Source organism: Maylandia zebra, linkage group LG4 (assembly GCF_041146795.1).
Source record: "Maylandia zebra isolate NMK-2024a linkage group LG4, Mzebra_GT3a, whole genome shotgun sequence".
Lineage (NCBI taxonomy): Eukaryota > Metazoa > Chordata > Actinopteri > Cichliformes > Cichlidae > Maylandia > Maylandia zebra.
In genome coordinates, this window is record NC_135170.1 from 8063187 (window position 1) to 8079932 (window position 16746).

Consider the following 16746-nt stretch of genomic DNA (forward strand, 5'->3'; position numbering starts at 1 on the left):
TAATATGTGACACAGATGATATTAAGCCTGGTGACATCTGGGTATGTTTCTAGTTATGTATTGCTTTCATGTTCCAAGGTAGGCATGGGGGGATAGCCTGGTGACCCTTTACTGGATGCAGGCCCTTGCCAGGATTCAACATCCGACCTATTGTTTCTTTGTTTTTTCTTCTTTTTTTTTCTTTTTTTTTTTGAAAAGAAAAATGGTAGGGTTTGACGGTAGGCCAGATCTCTGCTGGGGAAATAGGACCACAATATTCAGCATGATTTCACGAGACTGAGCCACAAATAGTAATATTTATAAAGTCTTGCCCAAACCCACCTGTAAACACACTTCCCAACAGCTGGATATCAATTTTCAAATATATAATTTACTTTTTTTTTTAAATAACTCATTGCTACACTGATACCAAATTACACAAAGAGAAATGAAATTCATATTAGTACTCCCAAACCTAAGTATTCTAGGCACTCTAGAGCTTTATGTTACTATTTTGTAACTTTCTGCATTAACAGCATAACCGTGGCAACTTTTAACTATTTCTACAGTTTCAGCTATGATAATTGTATCTGTGATAAATAAGAAAGGAAATAGAGACGTTGTATGCATAATCAGACTTTGTGTCTGTAGGAGTCATTTGGTGCAGCAGAGACAAACACAGGAACCACAGCAGCTTCACAAGCCCCTAATGGACGGATGAGACGCCTCTATCTAATGAATGCACTCATCATCTGTGTGTGTGTGTGTGTGTGTGTGTGTGTGTGTGTGTGTGTGTGTGTGTGTGTGTGTGTGTGTGTGTGTGTGTGTGTGTGTGTGTGTGTATTTGGGGGTGGGGGTGGGGGGCTATGGGTTTATTACAGGCTTTTGGTGTTGCAGCCAAACAGACGCCCCTCTTTTTTCAGTTGCAGTGTAGAACTGAAGAGACACATATTTTAAACACATGCTGTTTCATCTGCTTTTATCCCTCAGTCTCTTTGTCTTTTGTCTTTTCCGTCACAAACTACTAACTCTGAACCTCCTCACATTTAAATACATAAGCCTATATACCAACATGGTAATCAAACTAAACATGTTCTTAATATAATTAGTCTCACCATCTCAAGTTTGCAATTGCATAAAGAAACAAGAGACAACAAACCAAGCAAAAAAAGGACCAGGGCTTTAAAGAGTCTTTAAGGAGTCAGAGTGTGTGCATACATTTTCTAAAAAAATAAAAAAAACTCCTGTGTGTCTGTGTGTGTGTTTGTGTGAGTGTGTGCGTGACCTCTTTCATCCTTACTCCACCTCTGTGATGACGTGGCTTTATTTTGTCTTAAAGAAACATGTCTTCATATAAAGTTAAGCCATGTGGTCTCATAGGTGACGGGCTATGAAGAGGATTTTGTGTGCACTGAGCTTCAGCACCTTCAGCACCACGTGTTCAGGTCCACACTCCAGTGGACTGGAGTGTGGAGGTGCTATGTCCTTTCATCATTTTCTCCTCCGGTTTGTGTTTGTTTGCGTGTATCCTTTCATGTTTGCTACACCTCTGTGTTCACGTGGCTTGATTTTGTTTTGAAAACGCATGGATTAATATAGAGTTAAGCCATGTAGTTCTATAAGAACGACTTCTAGAACTGCGACATCCAGAAATGATTGTTCCTTTGTCAGGACAGTAAATAGTGGAAGTCAGAGTAAGGGCAGATAATTATAATACTGTTGAATCTCTGCCCCAATACATCACCAGAATGTTATTGTTCACCAAAACAAAAATAAAAAATACAAAATCAATGACACAAGAGGTTCACCGGACTGACATCAGAACATGTTTTAGACAGTTGGTACAACAACATGGAAATAGAATCTACAGAACATGGCAGACAAAACGAACAGTCATTTATATTACAGTAAAATGTAATTTCCCGAAAGGACAACTCACTCAACTTATTCCAATAAGACAAGGTTATTCACTTTATATAGAATAAATAAGAAATATTTCATATCAAGAAACTTCTCTTTATTTTTTTTTCCTGTTAGCATCCCCTCTGACAGATTTACACACAAAACGATGTACGACGAAATGAAGTCTTTGAGGCATGCGCAAACCATGTAAACATTTGTGTAAATAGAGGATTTGTTGATGCTTCGGAGAAACGGCAGGTTTCTCTTCTTGCTAAAAAAACATCTGGCCATACAAACCCATTATAATTTTTTGTAAAAAGGAGTAGATGTATTGTATATGTATTTTGGTTCACACACAAACTCCCCCCCCTCTCTCTCTCTCTCTCTCTCTCTCTCTCGCTCTCTCTCTCTCTCTCTCTCTCTCTCTCACACACACACACACAAGCGCTCGCGCATGTTGTTTATTTCCCATCCATAAAACTGCTACGGGACGCCATTTAAGTATACCGACACTACAAAAACGCAGTCCGGCTCTACAACACGGCCTACTTATGTGTTAACATCCAAATCAATAAAGTTCTGCATAAAATGAAGAAAACACTCGAAGATATAAAATCTGCATACTAACCTAAGACTTTTTTTAACTTTCTGTCTGTTGCTCTAGACTTAAACTTGTAATGGGACCTGCAGACATGTATTTATTTTCAGCTTTATTTATTTATTTTTATTGCACCAAGTTTCTGGTAGTAAATAGAAACCAGTGTTGCGCACGCATTCAACACAATTCGTTTCATGAGAGAGAATGCCTTGCATAGCAGTTGATACACGACAATTTATAAAAATAGAAAGGACTTGGAAAAAAGACTGACGATGGTAAGCAGACAAACGTTATATCCTTGTTTTCAGTCTGAAATGTGCACAGCTGAGCTGGAAGTTTAATTTGATGGAAAGGGTTGATTTATTAAATAAATAATAACTGTCGTGAGTCCTCTTCTTAACTAACTCTAAACTCTTGTGACGTCAGGCTACTGATCAGCCGCCGCCGCAGCGCATGAGCCACCCTAAAAGCAAGCCGAACGCCGAGATCCCAGGGATAGACCCGATGGTCAGACAACCGGAAAACAAACGGCTATTGGCTGCTTGTATCAGCTTCAACTATCAGGCGCTATGTAATTAAATCCTGCCAGCAAAAAAGAGTGGGTGGGGTGGGGGAGTACAAATACAAACGAACAGCAACGCGCTTGTGTGCGAGCTGTGGGTGCTTTTCGTGCTTGTTAATGACCGGGTGAAATCCCATTTTCAGCACTTCAGCACACACCTCTGGTGTCAATAAACAATCAATCAACTTTCTGCACATTTTATCTTGAAGAATTTAATCCGATATCAAATTGCATTACTGTATAATAATTGCTAGCTTAATAAGAACTCGGTAGAAAGTAATGGCAACAAAATCTTTGAATTCATCAATCTATTAGTCTGATCCGAAGGTTTACACTGAGTCAATCTGAGTGCTTTGAAAGATTGGCCGCCGAAACAAACTCAATTTTTTACTATCGCAATCGCCTAATAGGAAATAATCCAGAAGTTCCAGGAAATTTCCAACTCTGAAAATTAGACGTTCCTAATACTTCAGCTGCAGCGTCATATGCGCTTGTTTGGGATCATACTTAGATTGACATCACGTTTGGCTCACTCGGAATGTTAAAAGAAATTGAAGCAGTAGATGTGCATGTACATTTTTGCAGTTCTTGGGAATGTGAGATGTGTGTGTGCATGCATGCGTGTCTGAGCGTTTATGTCCTGCTAGTCCTTGGATTGGTCCTTATTTTGTTTCTTCATTTTCATCCTCCGGTTCTGGAACCAGATCTTCACTTGCCGCTCTGTCAGATTGAGTGCGCGTGCCACCTCATGTCGCCGATCGCGCGTGAGGTACATGTTGAACAGGAACTCCTTCTCCAACTCTAGCGTCTGGTATTTGGTGTACGGACAACGTTTCTTTCTGGAGGAACGTGCATGAAGCCAATTGGCCGATGGGTCATCTGCAGGAAGAAACGACAGAAAAAAAATCATCGATTAAAAAATGGAAATTGATAATCCATGCAGTCACTCTAACACTATTTTGTGTTCACGACATCTTGAAGACAACACTAGACTCAGCAAATGACACTTTTATGCACGTTATTAATAACACATAATTTGGACATAAGTAAAACCATGGCCCTTTTATATGGCATCACATCAAAGCCACGCGGCCTTCTTCCATGAATACCCTCCAGTATGCAGATGAAAAATGACAGAGGATTAAAGGGGGGAAAAAAACAGAAAAAGAAGAGAAAAGAAAAACTCGGACTACCATGCTGATTTCCTTTTTTTTCTTGTTGGTTAATTTTTTTAAATTATTATTGAACTCATTTGTACCTCACATTGGCTTCACGCGCCATTCAAGGAGGCAACTATCGATAACAAGAAAACAAAACAAAAAAGCAAGGCAAAGTTGAATGCACTAGGAGTAAGCACTGTCTCTATATTTGCAGCTTAATCTAATTTTATGACAAAAAGAAAGCAAACACACAAACACACATTGGTGAAAGTGTTCTATCTTTTAGTTTTTTTGTAAGGATTATGATTTGAATAGAGCGCTAAATCCATCGCTTGTGTAGCAATTGTTCCTAAATTTCCTAGCTGTGGGAAATCTATAATCCAGAAAAAAATGTTATCCTTTGCTATTCATTAAGCGTACTGAGATTTGGCTCTTTTGAGTGCAGTAGCAGAAATCTGAATGAAAACTAAATGTTTTTGTTTTCGATGAGAACATAATGAATTTATCTCAGTTATTTCCCTCGTTGTCTTTGCATCGCCTCCTTGTTTGCCAGGCCACTGTGCCCCCACCACCCCTGCTTCCCATCACCACAACCCCGTTTATAGCATTCAGGACAATGTAATTAGCCTTAAATTCTCGTTTAGCAGGCATGGGTTTGGTTTGGGGCTCAAAGCTATGTCCCCCCCCCCCCCCCCCCCCCATCTCCACTATGAGGCAGGTTGTAAGGAGTCTCCCGGCATCTCAAGTTTCTAAAGGATAGTTAGAGATCAAAACAAAGCCCCCTACTCAATTTTAAACCCGTTGATAGTGCTTTTTTCCATCTGAAAGAAAATTGCGCATCCATAGCTCGTTCTGGTACATTTCCATTTTTATATGTTCTAAATAAAATCTTTAACCAAGCGCAAGCATTTCCTGTGGTTAGGTCAGAGTCTTCCTCCATTAAGTCAAACCAACAAACGGAAACGCCTAGCAGTTAGAATAACTAAACTTTAACAAAGAAAAAAATACACCCAATGTTACCAAGTCAGGCCTTAAAACTCCAAACAAGACAAATAAAAACTCAGTTTTAAAAGCCATAAAATGCCATCAGCAATGATAAAAATGTGGGACGCACAGGGGAAAACAAGAGCATGCTGCGATTATTTCCTTTAAAGCTGCTGTTCATTCGTTGCAGTGTTATTCGATTTTATTTCATTTAAAGGAAATCAGAGAAACAAACCACAAATGAAGTCTAACCATCAGTATGACCTGGAAATAGTTACTCTTTCTGAATCTTTCTGATTCATCCTTGCACCCACCAGCAGGTCTCCAGCAGGTGCTATGTCCTTTCATCATTTTCTCCTCCGGTTTGTGTTTGTTTGCGTGTATACGTCCTCCTTTCACGTTTGCTACGCCTCTGTGTTCACGTGGTTTGATTTTGTCTTGAAAACACATGGCTTAATATAAAGTTAAGCCATGTAGTTCTATAAGAATTACTTATAGAACTGCGACCTCCAGAATAGGTTGTTCCTTTGTCAGGAGAGTAAATAGTGGAAGTCAGAGTAAGGGCAGATAATTATAATTCTATTGAATCTCTGCCCCAATACATCATCAGAGTGTAATTCGTTATTGTTCACCATAAAAAAAAAAGTTAAATCAATGACACAAAAGGTTTCCCGGACTAACATTAGAACGTGTTCTACAAAACGTAAAGAAACATGTAAAGAAACATGAGGTATAACGACTTGGTAATTAGAATCTACAGAAGATGGCAGACAAAACGAACAGTCATCTATATTACAGTAAAATGCAATTTCTTGAAACGACAACTCACTCAACTCATTCTAATAAGACAAGGTTATTCACTTTATATACAATAAATAAGAAATATTTCATATCAATTAACTTCTGTTTAGTCTTTTTTTAGTCTTTTTTTTCCTGTTATCATTGCCCTTCCCAATTTAACATTTGAGGTGGCTGCTCCTCCCTGAGACTGTTTCTCTTCCTCCTAAGTGTGGAGTTTGTCCTCCACACCATCACTAAGTGCTTGTCATATAATCATCTAAGTAATCTTGTAGGGTCTTTAAAAGATAAAACACCTTGTGATTACTGACATTCTGATCTGGATCCCATTTTATATTTATGTATAATAAATTGTTTTAATAATTAGATATCAAGCAACTTTTTGAGTTTGAAATGAGTAAATACAATTAGGATATTAACTCTCCTGCATTTCATGGTGACATTTGCAATTGGCTTGAAGTTGACCTCTATTGTAGTTTGCCACATCCATATTGACTTCCTGATGAAGGCTCTTTGGGTCCGGTTGGTTTTGTACAGTTCTAAGCATTCCAGGATTCATGTGTGAGCCATTCACTCATAGGCTTTCTTGTAGTCAGTCCAGGTGGTGCATGATTGGTCAGTCTCATGTTGCAGACAATGACTGCTCTAGCTACCAGTAGCTGGTGTTTTGCCCCTCTGATGTTTCTGCCAGTTCCTGTCTGAGGTCGAATAATTTATTGAGCCATATGCCTGTTCATAGCTCCTATGATGCCTGACACTATGGTTCTTCTGTGCTGCCAGAGGCTCATGGAATATAGTTAGCTTTTTTAGCCAGTACGTGTGAAAGACGCTAAGGACTGGTACTGTCCAACTCTTCATATTTGAAACTCTTGAGATGACTGGTGTTGTGAACTGACACTGTATATAACCAGTGGGTGGCATGATGGGCTATGGCCGTCATTTGTATGCAGTCTATAGTAATCTTGCAATGCTTGAAACTCTGGGTTTTGAAAATGATTGCATTATCTAGAATCTGTCTCTGCTTGGATTTGACAGAAGATATAATTTAGGTTTCTCTTCTGTTCTCCCTGCAAGTTGAATTATAGTTAGTGGCCATTGTCAGTAAATATGTCCTTAATACCTTCTGGAATTAATTTCCTTCAACAAAAGCAGCATGTAGAGGATTTATTTCAATGCAGAACAAAATATTGTCCAGTAAGGTGATGAGGCTGGTGGGAACTAGGGGGGTGAGAGCTTTTGTCACTGTAAAGTGTGTGCTTTGCATTCCCTGGGTGTATATTCACCTCTACGACCATTCATTACCCTCAGAGCTGTGCCGTGACGATGGCTGTCACCCAGGATGACAAACCGATTGAGGAGTGGGAGAGTTTGGAAAGGGCTGAGTTAGTGTAGACATCTTTTTTCTAATATATGGGAAGTCAGAGAGTATCTCAATAGAAAGAATAAGGCTGGGGTGGGGTGTTGCTTGTATAATGGTAACCCTTGCTTGTATGTTAACTTTAAGTTTTCTGTAGGTTACATCCACATAGTTGCAGAAGCCTGGTGTTCATGGACAGGCGCATGGATGAAAAGATTTACGTTCCCTTAAAGCTGCCTGCTATAGCCCATGGCCCTGCAGCTGATGTTCAGTTGTTAGCATGTGGGTCTTTGCCTAGGTGTGTGTGTGTGTCTACTTTGATGAATGCATGGAAACAGCAACTGAAACAGTTAAGATAAATATCCCATCCAGTCTCTTTTTCTCTGTGTGTCTTCCTCCCTTTGCAATTTCACCCTAATAGTTCCAGAAATTGACCTCTCATATATCCCAAAGGCATGTTATTACATTTCCCAGAGTCATATTTTATCCCGCTCCCATACTTCCCCATCCCCATCCACCGCCAACACTTATACCCCATCTCACCAACAGCAACACGCCAATTAATGGGGTTGTTTACTCTGTGTTATAAGTTAATAAAGTTCAAGGTAATAACTTTGTCAGCCTGCTTGGCAGCAAAAGCAGAAGCACAAAGACTGGAGTGTAATCTTGTAGTTTATTCTGGAAAGCAGCCCAGTGCCAGCATCATAAAGAGAAATCTGTAGCTGTAGACTGGCATTAACTGGATAGGATGTTTTCAAAGGTAGCATTCCAGTGATGTTATTCACATGGCGACCATTTTAAATACTCAGCCATAATCTGAAGATAGACTACATCATGCAGACACTCATTTTTATATATTCCTCCCTGAAAACAAGTTAAAGAGGACAGGTACAGTTTATTAGACTGATTTCACAAGCAAAGCTAGTCTTAGAACCTGGCTATCACAGCATGTTCATTTTCAGATCTACAAGGTTGAATCGGGGAAACAGTCAAGTTTTTCATGTTGATAAAAAAAAAATGTCCAGAATGTTTCTGTGGTTGACGACACATGAATGCCAAAAAGTAAAACTTTTTCAGAATTCTTCCAACACCAACCATCTGTTCAAAATTCCTTATTACTATCAAATAGGGGAGGAATTTTGCCGTGCTGTAGCTGACACATTTAAGTATATAATGTCAACATTTTCAGGGGAATCTGGTTACTGTGGAGGACTGCATTGTTAGGCATTTATATGTGACCACTTCTATCCGATATAAGACCCAGTGTTACGTGAATAATAACAGAAAGTACATTTTAATGTTCTAATTTCATGAGTACACAATATGTAACATGCCTGTTTGTGAGTTTTAAAGGTGCTGAAATTTTTATTTTGCTACCTTTGGAAATTAATGGCTCCTTGCTTCCCTGTTTCCAAGCTAAGTTAAGCCAATAAACGTAATATGTATCCTATATACATAAACATGGTTTCAGTCTTCTCATTTTACCCTTTTCAGGGATGCAAATAAGACTGTCCCTAAAATGCCTAAAGATGTAAAAGAAAGTTATTCCAAACCAAAGAGTTTTGAAAATGACAAATGCAAATCACCCAGTGTGTTTCCACTCAAACTGCTTTACTAATTACTCCAAAAAAAAAAAAAAGTCGCGCGGGGAGGCTCAATCAACGCAGTGTTGTGACGCCACCATTTTGAAATGTCCACGTTATGAAAAAGAGAAAAGGCTTTCACATGCTGCTTAGTATGCTCCCACTACCTGAAACATTAAGTCACTGCAATACGGACACAAAGAGAACACAAATCAACCAGAGGAAAAAAGTCTCTATGGCTGCTTTTTGAACCCTATAAGACAGCTCAGAGAGAAACTTTTTTTTCTATTACTCATTCAAACAGGGGAACAGAGGAACTCTTCAGGAGGAGCACCTTCACGAACACCACGGCGCTACGAACGGAAAGTCTAATAATTCAGACTGGAGCCTGCTAGCCTCCATCCTGTCTTTAGACTAGCTCACTGTTCTGATGGATAGCGTGCTCAATCGCAGTAATAAGCTGGCTGTGCATGTGTATGCATATGTGTGTGACTCTAGTGTAGTATTCGTGTATATATACACTAAACGTGAATGTGTGTATATATGAATGTGTGTTTCTTTGTGACCATTTTTTTCTTATTAAGGCCACAATAGAGACAGAGGTCTCCCGCTCTTTCTCGCACACTGATGTTCCGACTCCTCTGGTAGATTTGTCAGGAGGGAGTTGAGAAAGGGAAATAAACTCCGGCGTCAGTTAAAAAGAAATTATACATTCATTTGAATCTCTTTCTAGGGTACGGTTTTCTTCTGTCCCATCCAAAAAGTCAAGAAACTTTGGAAGAGAACTGTGAAGAGACCCAGCATCAAATGCTGTTGTTAAAAAAAGCAAACAATCAGAAAAAACACAAAGGAACAAAGGCACATAAAAGAAGAGGAGAGAAAAAAGACCGTCCTGCACTTCTCAAACTACCAACGGATTTATAACAAGATGACTGTGATTTGTGGAAGGTATTTTTACATATACGTTCATATAACCACCAGACTACAGACCACAATAAGGTCAGTAGAGCTGTGCCTGGGTTGAAGTATTACACAGCAGGAAAGGGTAATTTTAACAAAGTTACAATTCAATTAGCTGTTTGTTTGATGCTTTGAGATTAACCTGATTTGAAGGCTGCAGTCATTTATATATTATTGGGTGATTTCTTTTAAAAAGTAAATAAATAAATAAAACTCGCTAGTACATAAAGAACACACAAAATTAAATTAATTTAGGATATATATTCATTGTGTTTCACGTTGTAGCTGGCAAAGCTCGAAGCCATTGAGGAATTTACATGGGCCTAGGTGGGACGATTTATACACGCCGTGAGAAGGCAGAGTGCACGTCCTGACTGTCCAGCTCTGATGTGAGTCTAACAAAGTGTAGCCAGACTTAGGCTGACTTAGAGGCCTCTGCGCCACAGATGCTGGCGACTCGGAGCTCTGCGGCTAGGTCACTGACCTTTCATGATTTTTAAAAAGAAACCGGGTTCGACAATCTGGTTTGTAGTCTTTTGTCTTCTTCTTCCCATTTATAAGCGTACAACTAACAAGAGAAACGGTAGACGCGCGGGGCGTGGGGGGCATAAAATGGGTAATGCGTAAATGCGAAGGATTGGAAGCAGAAGGGTCCAGAGACGATATCTTAATCTATCTCAAAGAAGATTTGGTCTTTTTGAAACAGGATAGTAATGCGTATGTCAATCTGAATGTAACACAAACAAACTACCTTCTGTGATTTCTGTCGGGTTGATAGATTTAAGGACGAAGAGGAAAAAAAGTGCCAAATAGGCTAGAAGTTTTCCAACTGTTAGTCTTAATAATCTTTCTTCCTAAGTTGACTTTGAAGCTTTTTGGACTCACCGCCCTACCGCGCGCTCAAAACCTTTTAACGTGTATATAATACGCATCATTTGCGCAAAGCTGTGACAAGCTTTTGCCAGACGGTCAACACTATCGTAAGCACTATGAGTCACTTTGACGGTCTCTTTTAAGGCAATACCAGGGTCACCTTTAAAGCAAGCAACATTATAATACAGAGTGTTGCTCGTAATATCTTTAGCTAATTTAACAGCTTTAATAAAATCGTATGCATCACTTGCTAGTCACTGACACATTTTTTAAAGAACTGTTAAAGTCTGAAAAAGTTGCGTCCCATAATCCATTTAAAAAATGTTGCTACAGGCGCCAGCTGCAAATACAAGGATGACATGAGCCAAAAAACACAGTAAAGTTAGAGAGCAGACGGTGGGGGCACTTCGGCCTCTCCAGTTCTTTGTTCTAGTTTTATGGCGGCATTAAAAGCATTTACAATCACCCTCCCTCGTCTTGTTCTCTCCCACTATCACGCGTTATTTCCTGCTTTAATAACTTACTTTGATCCAGGCCATCTTTGTCCTCATTCCCTTCACTAATGTCCTTGTTTTCTTCGAACCCTGTTCCCTGGATGGCGGCCGAATGGTGGCTAAGCTCGCGCGCTGCCGTGGACGCTGACTCCAAGATGTATGTTGTGGGCTCGTGCTGATGCTGTCCCATGATTTTGGATGCGATCTCCCCACCGAGATGGCCAAGCTGAGGCTCCAGCTTGACCTGACCCGTTTGGCCCTGTACCGGACCAGACTCAGAGCTCCGCGGCGCACAGTCCAGCCATGAACGTATGTACCGTGTGTCCGCGGCGGGCACGTGCTGCGCGGGGATGTAGGGATGGTAGACAGCGGGGAGGCCACTGGCTCCGTGGTGTGGATTAAATGGACTCCATGATGACGAGAAGACTGGAGGCTTTGGCTGGAAACTGCAGGACGGATAGGAATCGGGATGGGGATGCTCCGTGTGCGCAGCAGCGCCACCCGGCAGCCTCCCACTCGCGGACGCAGCGGAGCTCGAGCCGGAATATTGGGCGCTAGGAAAGCGAGTCTGGGATGAGAGTTCATCGCTCTCGTGACTTATGATGGAGTCCACGTAATAGTTGCTCAAAGTCCCAGAAATGGACATTCTCGGGCATTATCTGTGAAACGCCTCGAGTTCACTAAATAGAAAACAAGACAAGAGACATTACGAGATTTCCTTCTTTTGCCTCTCTTTCTTTTTCTTCTTCAATTCTGTGCTTTGGTAGGTTGCCCCCTCCCTTTCTTACTTCGTCTCTCTGCCTCTCTATCCCTCCCCTAGTCCCTTTCTTTCGAAACAAAGTGCTACAGCCCTACAGCCTAGCACTGTGCACGGGGGTTTGTCAAGTCTGTGAGCGAGGCGAAAAGTGATTGGCCGGTTTTTTTTTTTCTTCTAACCTGAAAAAAAGCGTCAATGAAGCGTAAATCACGCATGCACAAGCCCCCACCCCCTACCTCAGATAGATGTTTATATGCAATATGCAAAATTAAGGCTATTTCCGAATATCTTGTCAATTTATTTACTGCTGCTTTCGATCTAGAATGATATAAAACCGTTAAATTATGTTATGTCTGGACTGTATGTATGAACTGTAAAGCAGAGACAATGGCTGACAAATAAGTAGTGCCAAATGAATGAAAAAAAAAAACTAAATCAATTCCTGGATCGAGGAGTGTGCTTTTAAAATACCAGTAGTATAAGTGCCAATAGTCCTCCACTTAAGGAGAGTTAACACAGATATTTTCTATCCTAGACAAGATAGGCGGTAAAATTCACACCTATGTGTGTTTTTCATCGTTTACTTGACTCCTGGATCTACTTGGCAGCTTCTCTGAGAATTCTGGAGCGTTTTTATTGACAGATTAACAGCCAGTTGTGTTAACGAGCGCCATTAAATCGGGTCCTGCGTGGTTAGGTCGCTTGTCTTTATAGCGCAAACTACTTCAACTACTTTTTTGAGTCTGTTTAATACCATAATAAAATCCTAGATCGTGCCGGCTGCTTTGGTTTTTATTGAGTTGATATATGGCCTGTGGTGGTGCGGATTGTAAACGCAACTGGGGCTGTTGAATCTTTCCTGCTACTCCGGTACAGGGTACTTTACACTCAGCGGTCAGCCTGCTATGGATAAACATAACTCGGTCCGGAGCGCAATGAGGGCACCGGGAAGAGAAGCTGGAACGGACTTTTGTTTCATGGAACCGGTGGTGACTTCTTTGGCTGAATTAGTTGGGATGAAATCCGCCGGTGTGCTCGAAACCAAGAAGCTGAAGAGCAGCTGCAGTCTGTGCTGATCGGAAGTCCTAACATTTGACTTGCAGCTGACCTGCAAAGTCACCGGGCTTGTAAGTCTTTGCATTTATTTATAATTACAGACTTGGAGTCTTTGACTCGTTCAGGAAGTCATTCTAGTACTCAATGGTATAAATCCGGTCTGTGCATCGTGTATGGAGCTAACAGTTATTTACGACAATTGAATATGAAATACAGGTTGCTTGTTATTAAAGCTGTTATTTACCAGGTGAAAGATGGACTATAGCGCAGCTTTCATATATGCTGAGGAGACGATTCTGAGCAACGGCTGGTGAATGTTCATTTCAGGAGAAGAAATGCAAATACAAACCCAACAAACCTAGAGTCCTTCAAACATGACTGACTCTGGCGCACAGTTTGGTATTTGAGCTTGAATTCATCACATTCCTCTGAGCTTTTGTATTAAAGCACTCATTTACAACTTCGTTTGAAAATCAAAAAGAAAAAGAAATAAAAATATAAACTGTATTAAAAAAATCTAGCTGTTCATGCTCAATCAAATATGTTCTAGATAAAGTTACTGTGACCCAGATCGCTTTTATCCACAAGAACAAGTAATGAGGTGCGTTGTGAAGCAGTGTAGCACATTGCCACATACGTGCCAATTAACCGGACAGTTCAAATTGTTAAGCATTAATTAGCATTATTTTCGATATGTTTAGAGTAGAAAAATACATACTGTTTTGCAGGCATAAATGCTAGGGATATTTTTCTTTTTCAGACCACAGGCTGTGGGAATTTTAATTGTCGGTGGGCCTCCGCCCTGCAGGGCGTTCTGCCAACTCGAGGAGTTAATTGGAGACAGTGGTGCTGAAAAAGCTAAAATAATTTTTCTGCAAACCACCTTAAATTTCAACATCTTCAGTGTTATGACTAAAGAGAGTTTTGGAAAATAACCTTCATAGACACACAAACAAAATCCAACACCGTCATGCTCGGTTTGTTAACATTGCCCATACCCAATTAGATGTTCTCTTCAAATTTCCTGTAGAGAAAATATTTCCCATCTGACATGGCACAGATTGGCACAAAAGCATGAAACAACTGGAAAGACGTCGGTAACCAAAAAACACAATTTCACTGCGAAAACTGAGCATAATGAAGTACATGTGCAAATTCAGCCTCGTCTGTTCAACTGTTATGTTTTTTATCCATTTCCAATATCTCAAATTTTCTGTTTTGTGTGTTTGTTTTTTTCTGTTTAATATTATCTTAATATCGATCGCAGGAGTCATTTAGTGAGAATGAAGCCAGCTGAGTCAATTAAAAAATAAAGTGTAAGAAAGCAATTTACATGCATGATGAAGATGACTTTACTTCATGCATTTCTCTATTTTCAGATATTGAAATTGAAAAGAAAATGATCGCAGTGTGCCGGATATACTAAAGTGAATATTTTTAAGTAAACCTAGTTTGTTTTTCCCACAGTGAAAGCTCCACAATCACATTGTAACCAATTACAAATTAGATCTAAAGTTAAAGGTATTTTGGCTGTTAATCACAATAAAGTTAAAATTAAATAAATGTAGTCGGTGGGGTAAGAAAAATAACGTGAACTTAACAATTTTCTAAATTATTTTGTCGCAAAACAAAACAAAAACAAAATAATAATAATATATAAATGTAGCATTGACACAGCTAAAATGTCATTATGCAGATATTTAATATTTCAGAAAAGCAGCTCAAATCATCGACTTGCATACATTTTTTTCTTTTCTTTTTTAAGGGTAAATATTATTTTTAAATTACTTTTAATTTGTTTTTAGTTTTACTTAGATAAAATATATTCATTAGCCCTTTGATCTGATTTTTTTTTTTTAAATCAACTAGTCCCTGTGGTATTTGTATTTAATTTAATACAGAATCGGTCGGTTAATTGTTCAGTCGGTTAGTTTCCCTGGGTGAAAGAGGTCTCAACATTCTGTCTCAGGAACTTTTAATATTTAAATATTTAATTTCCCCTCATACTGGCATTTTTTTCTTCATCCGCTGTTCCTTTTTTTCCTAAACGGCGGAAACGTTTTGAAAGGAGCGCAAAATAGGCAATAACATACATTTCATTATCTTCTGAAATAGAGTGAGGGTCTCAAGTATTCTCCGTTGCATTAAAAGAAACACAATAACCTTTTTTCCTGGAATATGCATAATGAGTTAACACACATACAGACATCGTTTCCTCTTCTGTTCAGTTCTTTCTGATATTAAACTGCATTTTCTATTTTGTTTGTAGAAGTAGTCTGTTTAAATAGGCATGCATCACGTGGTCACATTAATATTTTTAGTGTAATGTAATTAATATGTTTTTAAATTGAATTTCTAAAAATCCAAAAAATCTCAAATATTATGAACATTGAGTACAAAACCAGAGGAACAGACTGTTTCAGTGTTAATTCTACAAGAAAAAAATTCCCAAATGTGATAACAGATACTGCAAAAATTAAACTATCAGATTAACACTGATGCATGCTTCTGGTGGAGGTCAGCGTTTACCACTCCAGTAATGGCGGTGTAATAATAAGTCTAAAAAATTAAATAAGATAATAATAAATAATTAAAAGAAATCATTAACACTTACTCATGTGATTTACAATGACTCATTTAGGCTTTATATTCTTATTAAAGGTAACGGTTGTTACCTTACAATAAAACCTGCTGAGTATGATAACCTGTGTGATTGATGTGATCTATATATTTTAATAACGACCACGTGGCTGAACGTCGTAGATCATCATATTTCTCAGCTGAAAAGCTTAAGGAGGCTTTCAAAGGATTCAATACGTCCTATACATTCACCTATTCACACAAGCGGTTTTTTATGCTTAAATCTTTCTATCTAACACTGATAGATGCATCGGACCAACTTGGAGTTAGTATCGTGCCCATGTTTGGCAAACAAACCAGCAACGTTAGGATGACTAGATGACCGCTCTCCCTCCTAATCTACAGCCACAGTGAAGTCAGTATTAATCATTAGTTAAGCAGCAGGAAAAAAGTAGAAACATATCGTTATGCTGGACGGGCGACAAGTAATGTCTGGAAACATCTTAACTATAGTACAGCTGCTGATAATTCATCTTGTATCATTTGACTCAAATAGGGATATTGTTAATAAGTCCACGATATCTTTTAGTTTAGGCACTTCGTTGCTCTAGGGATGATAGTCGTGCTGCTGATGTAATTACAGTATCTTAAAAATCTACAGGAGACCAAAATTATGGGTCTGTTAAGGTGGGTGCAGATTATAAAAAACAAAGCATTTATTAAACACATTAAAAGGATTTATTTTATTTTTTGCCTGGCTTAGTAATTCATGATTTGGTATCATCACTACAATCATTCTTTTATTGAGAATAGAGATTTATAAATCTTAGTTAAATGCATGCTTTTGCTAACATTTGTTCTACAATACATAGCCTCAGAGGACATTTTTGCCAGCAGTATTGAAATCCTAGACAATGTTTGAATATGAATATCTCAAAAAAAAACTATTAAAGCATCAATCTTTCAATGGCTTCTCTCACCACAAAATTAAATCAGGATCTGTAATTTGTGAGTATTGGCTAGTTAAAATGTGGAAATAAACGACTAAATAAAACCGCCCTGTAAAGTCGCATATTTTAGCACACACTAACAAAATTAAACGA

The 16746-nt window shown here is 39.0% G+C and overlaps 1 protein-coding gene across 1 annotated transcript; it reads right to left on the reverse strand.

Moving 5' to 3' along the window:
* Positions 1-1782: 1782 nt before the first annotated feature.
* hoxb9a (homeobox B9a) lies at positions 1783-12100 on the reverse strand. The gene is made up of 2 exons (XM_004568644.3): positions 11281-12100; positions 1783-3920 (listed from the first exon to the last, which is right to left on the reverse strand). The coding sequence occupies exons 1-2, from the start codon at positions 11894-11896 to the stop codon at positions 3685-3687; spliced, it is 852 nt and encodes a 283-aa protein (XP_004568701.1). The 5' UTR covers positions 11897-12100; the 3' UTR covers positions 1783-3684.
* Between the last annotated feature and the right edge of the window lie 4646 nt (positions 12101-16746).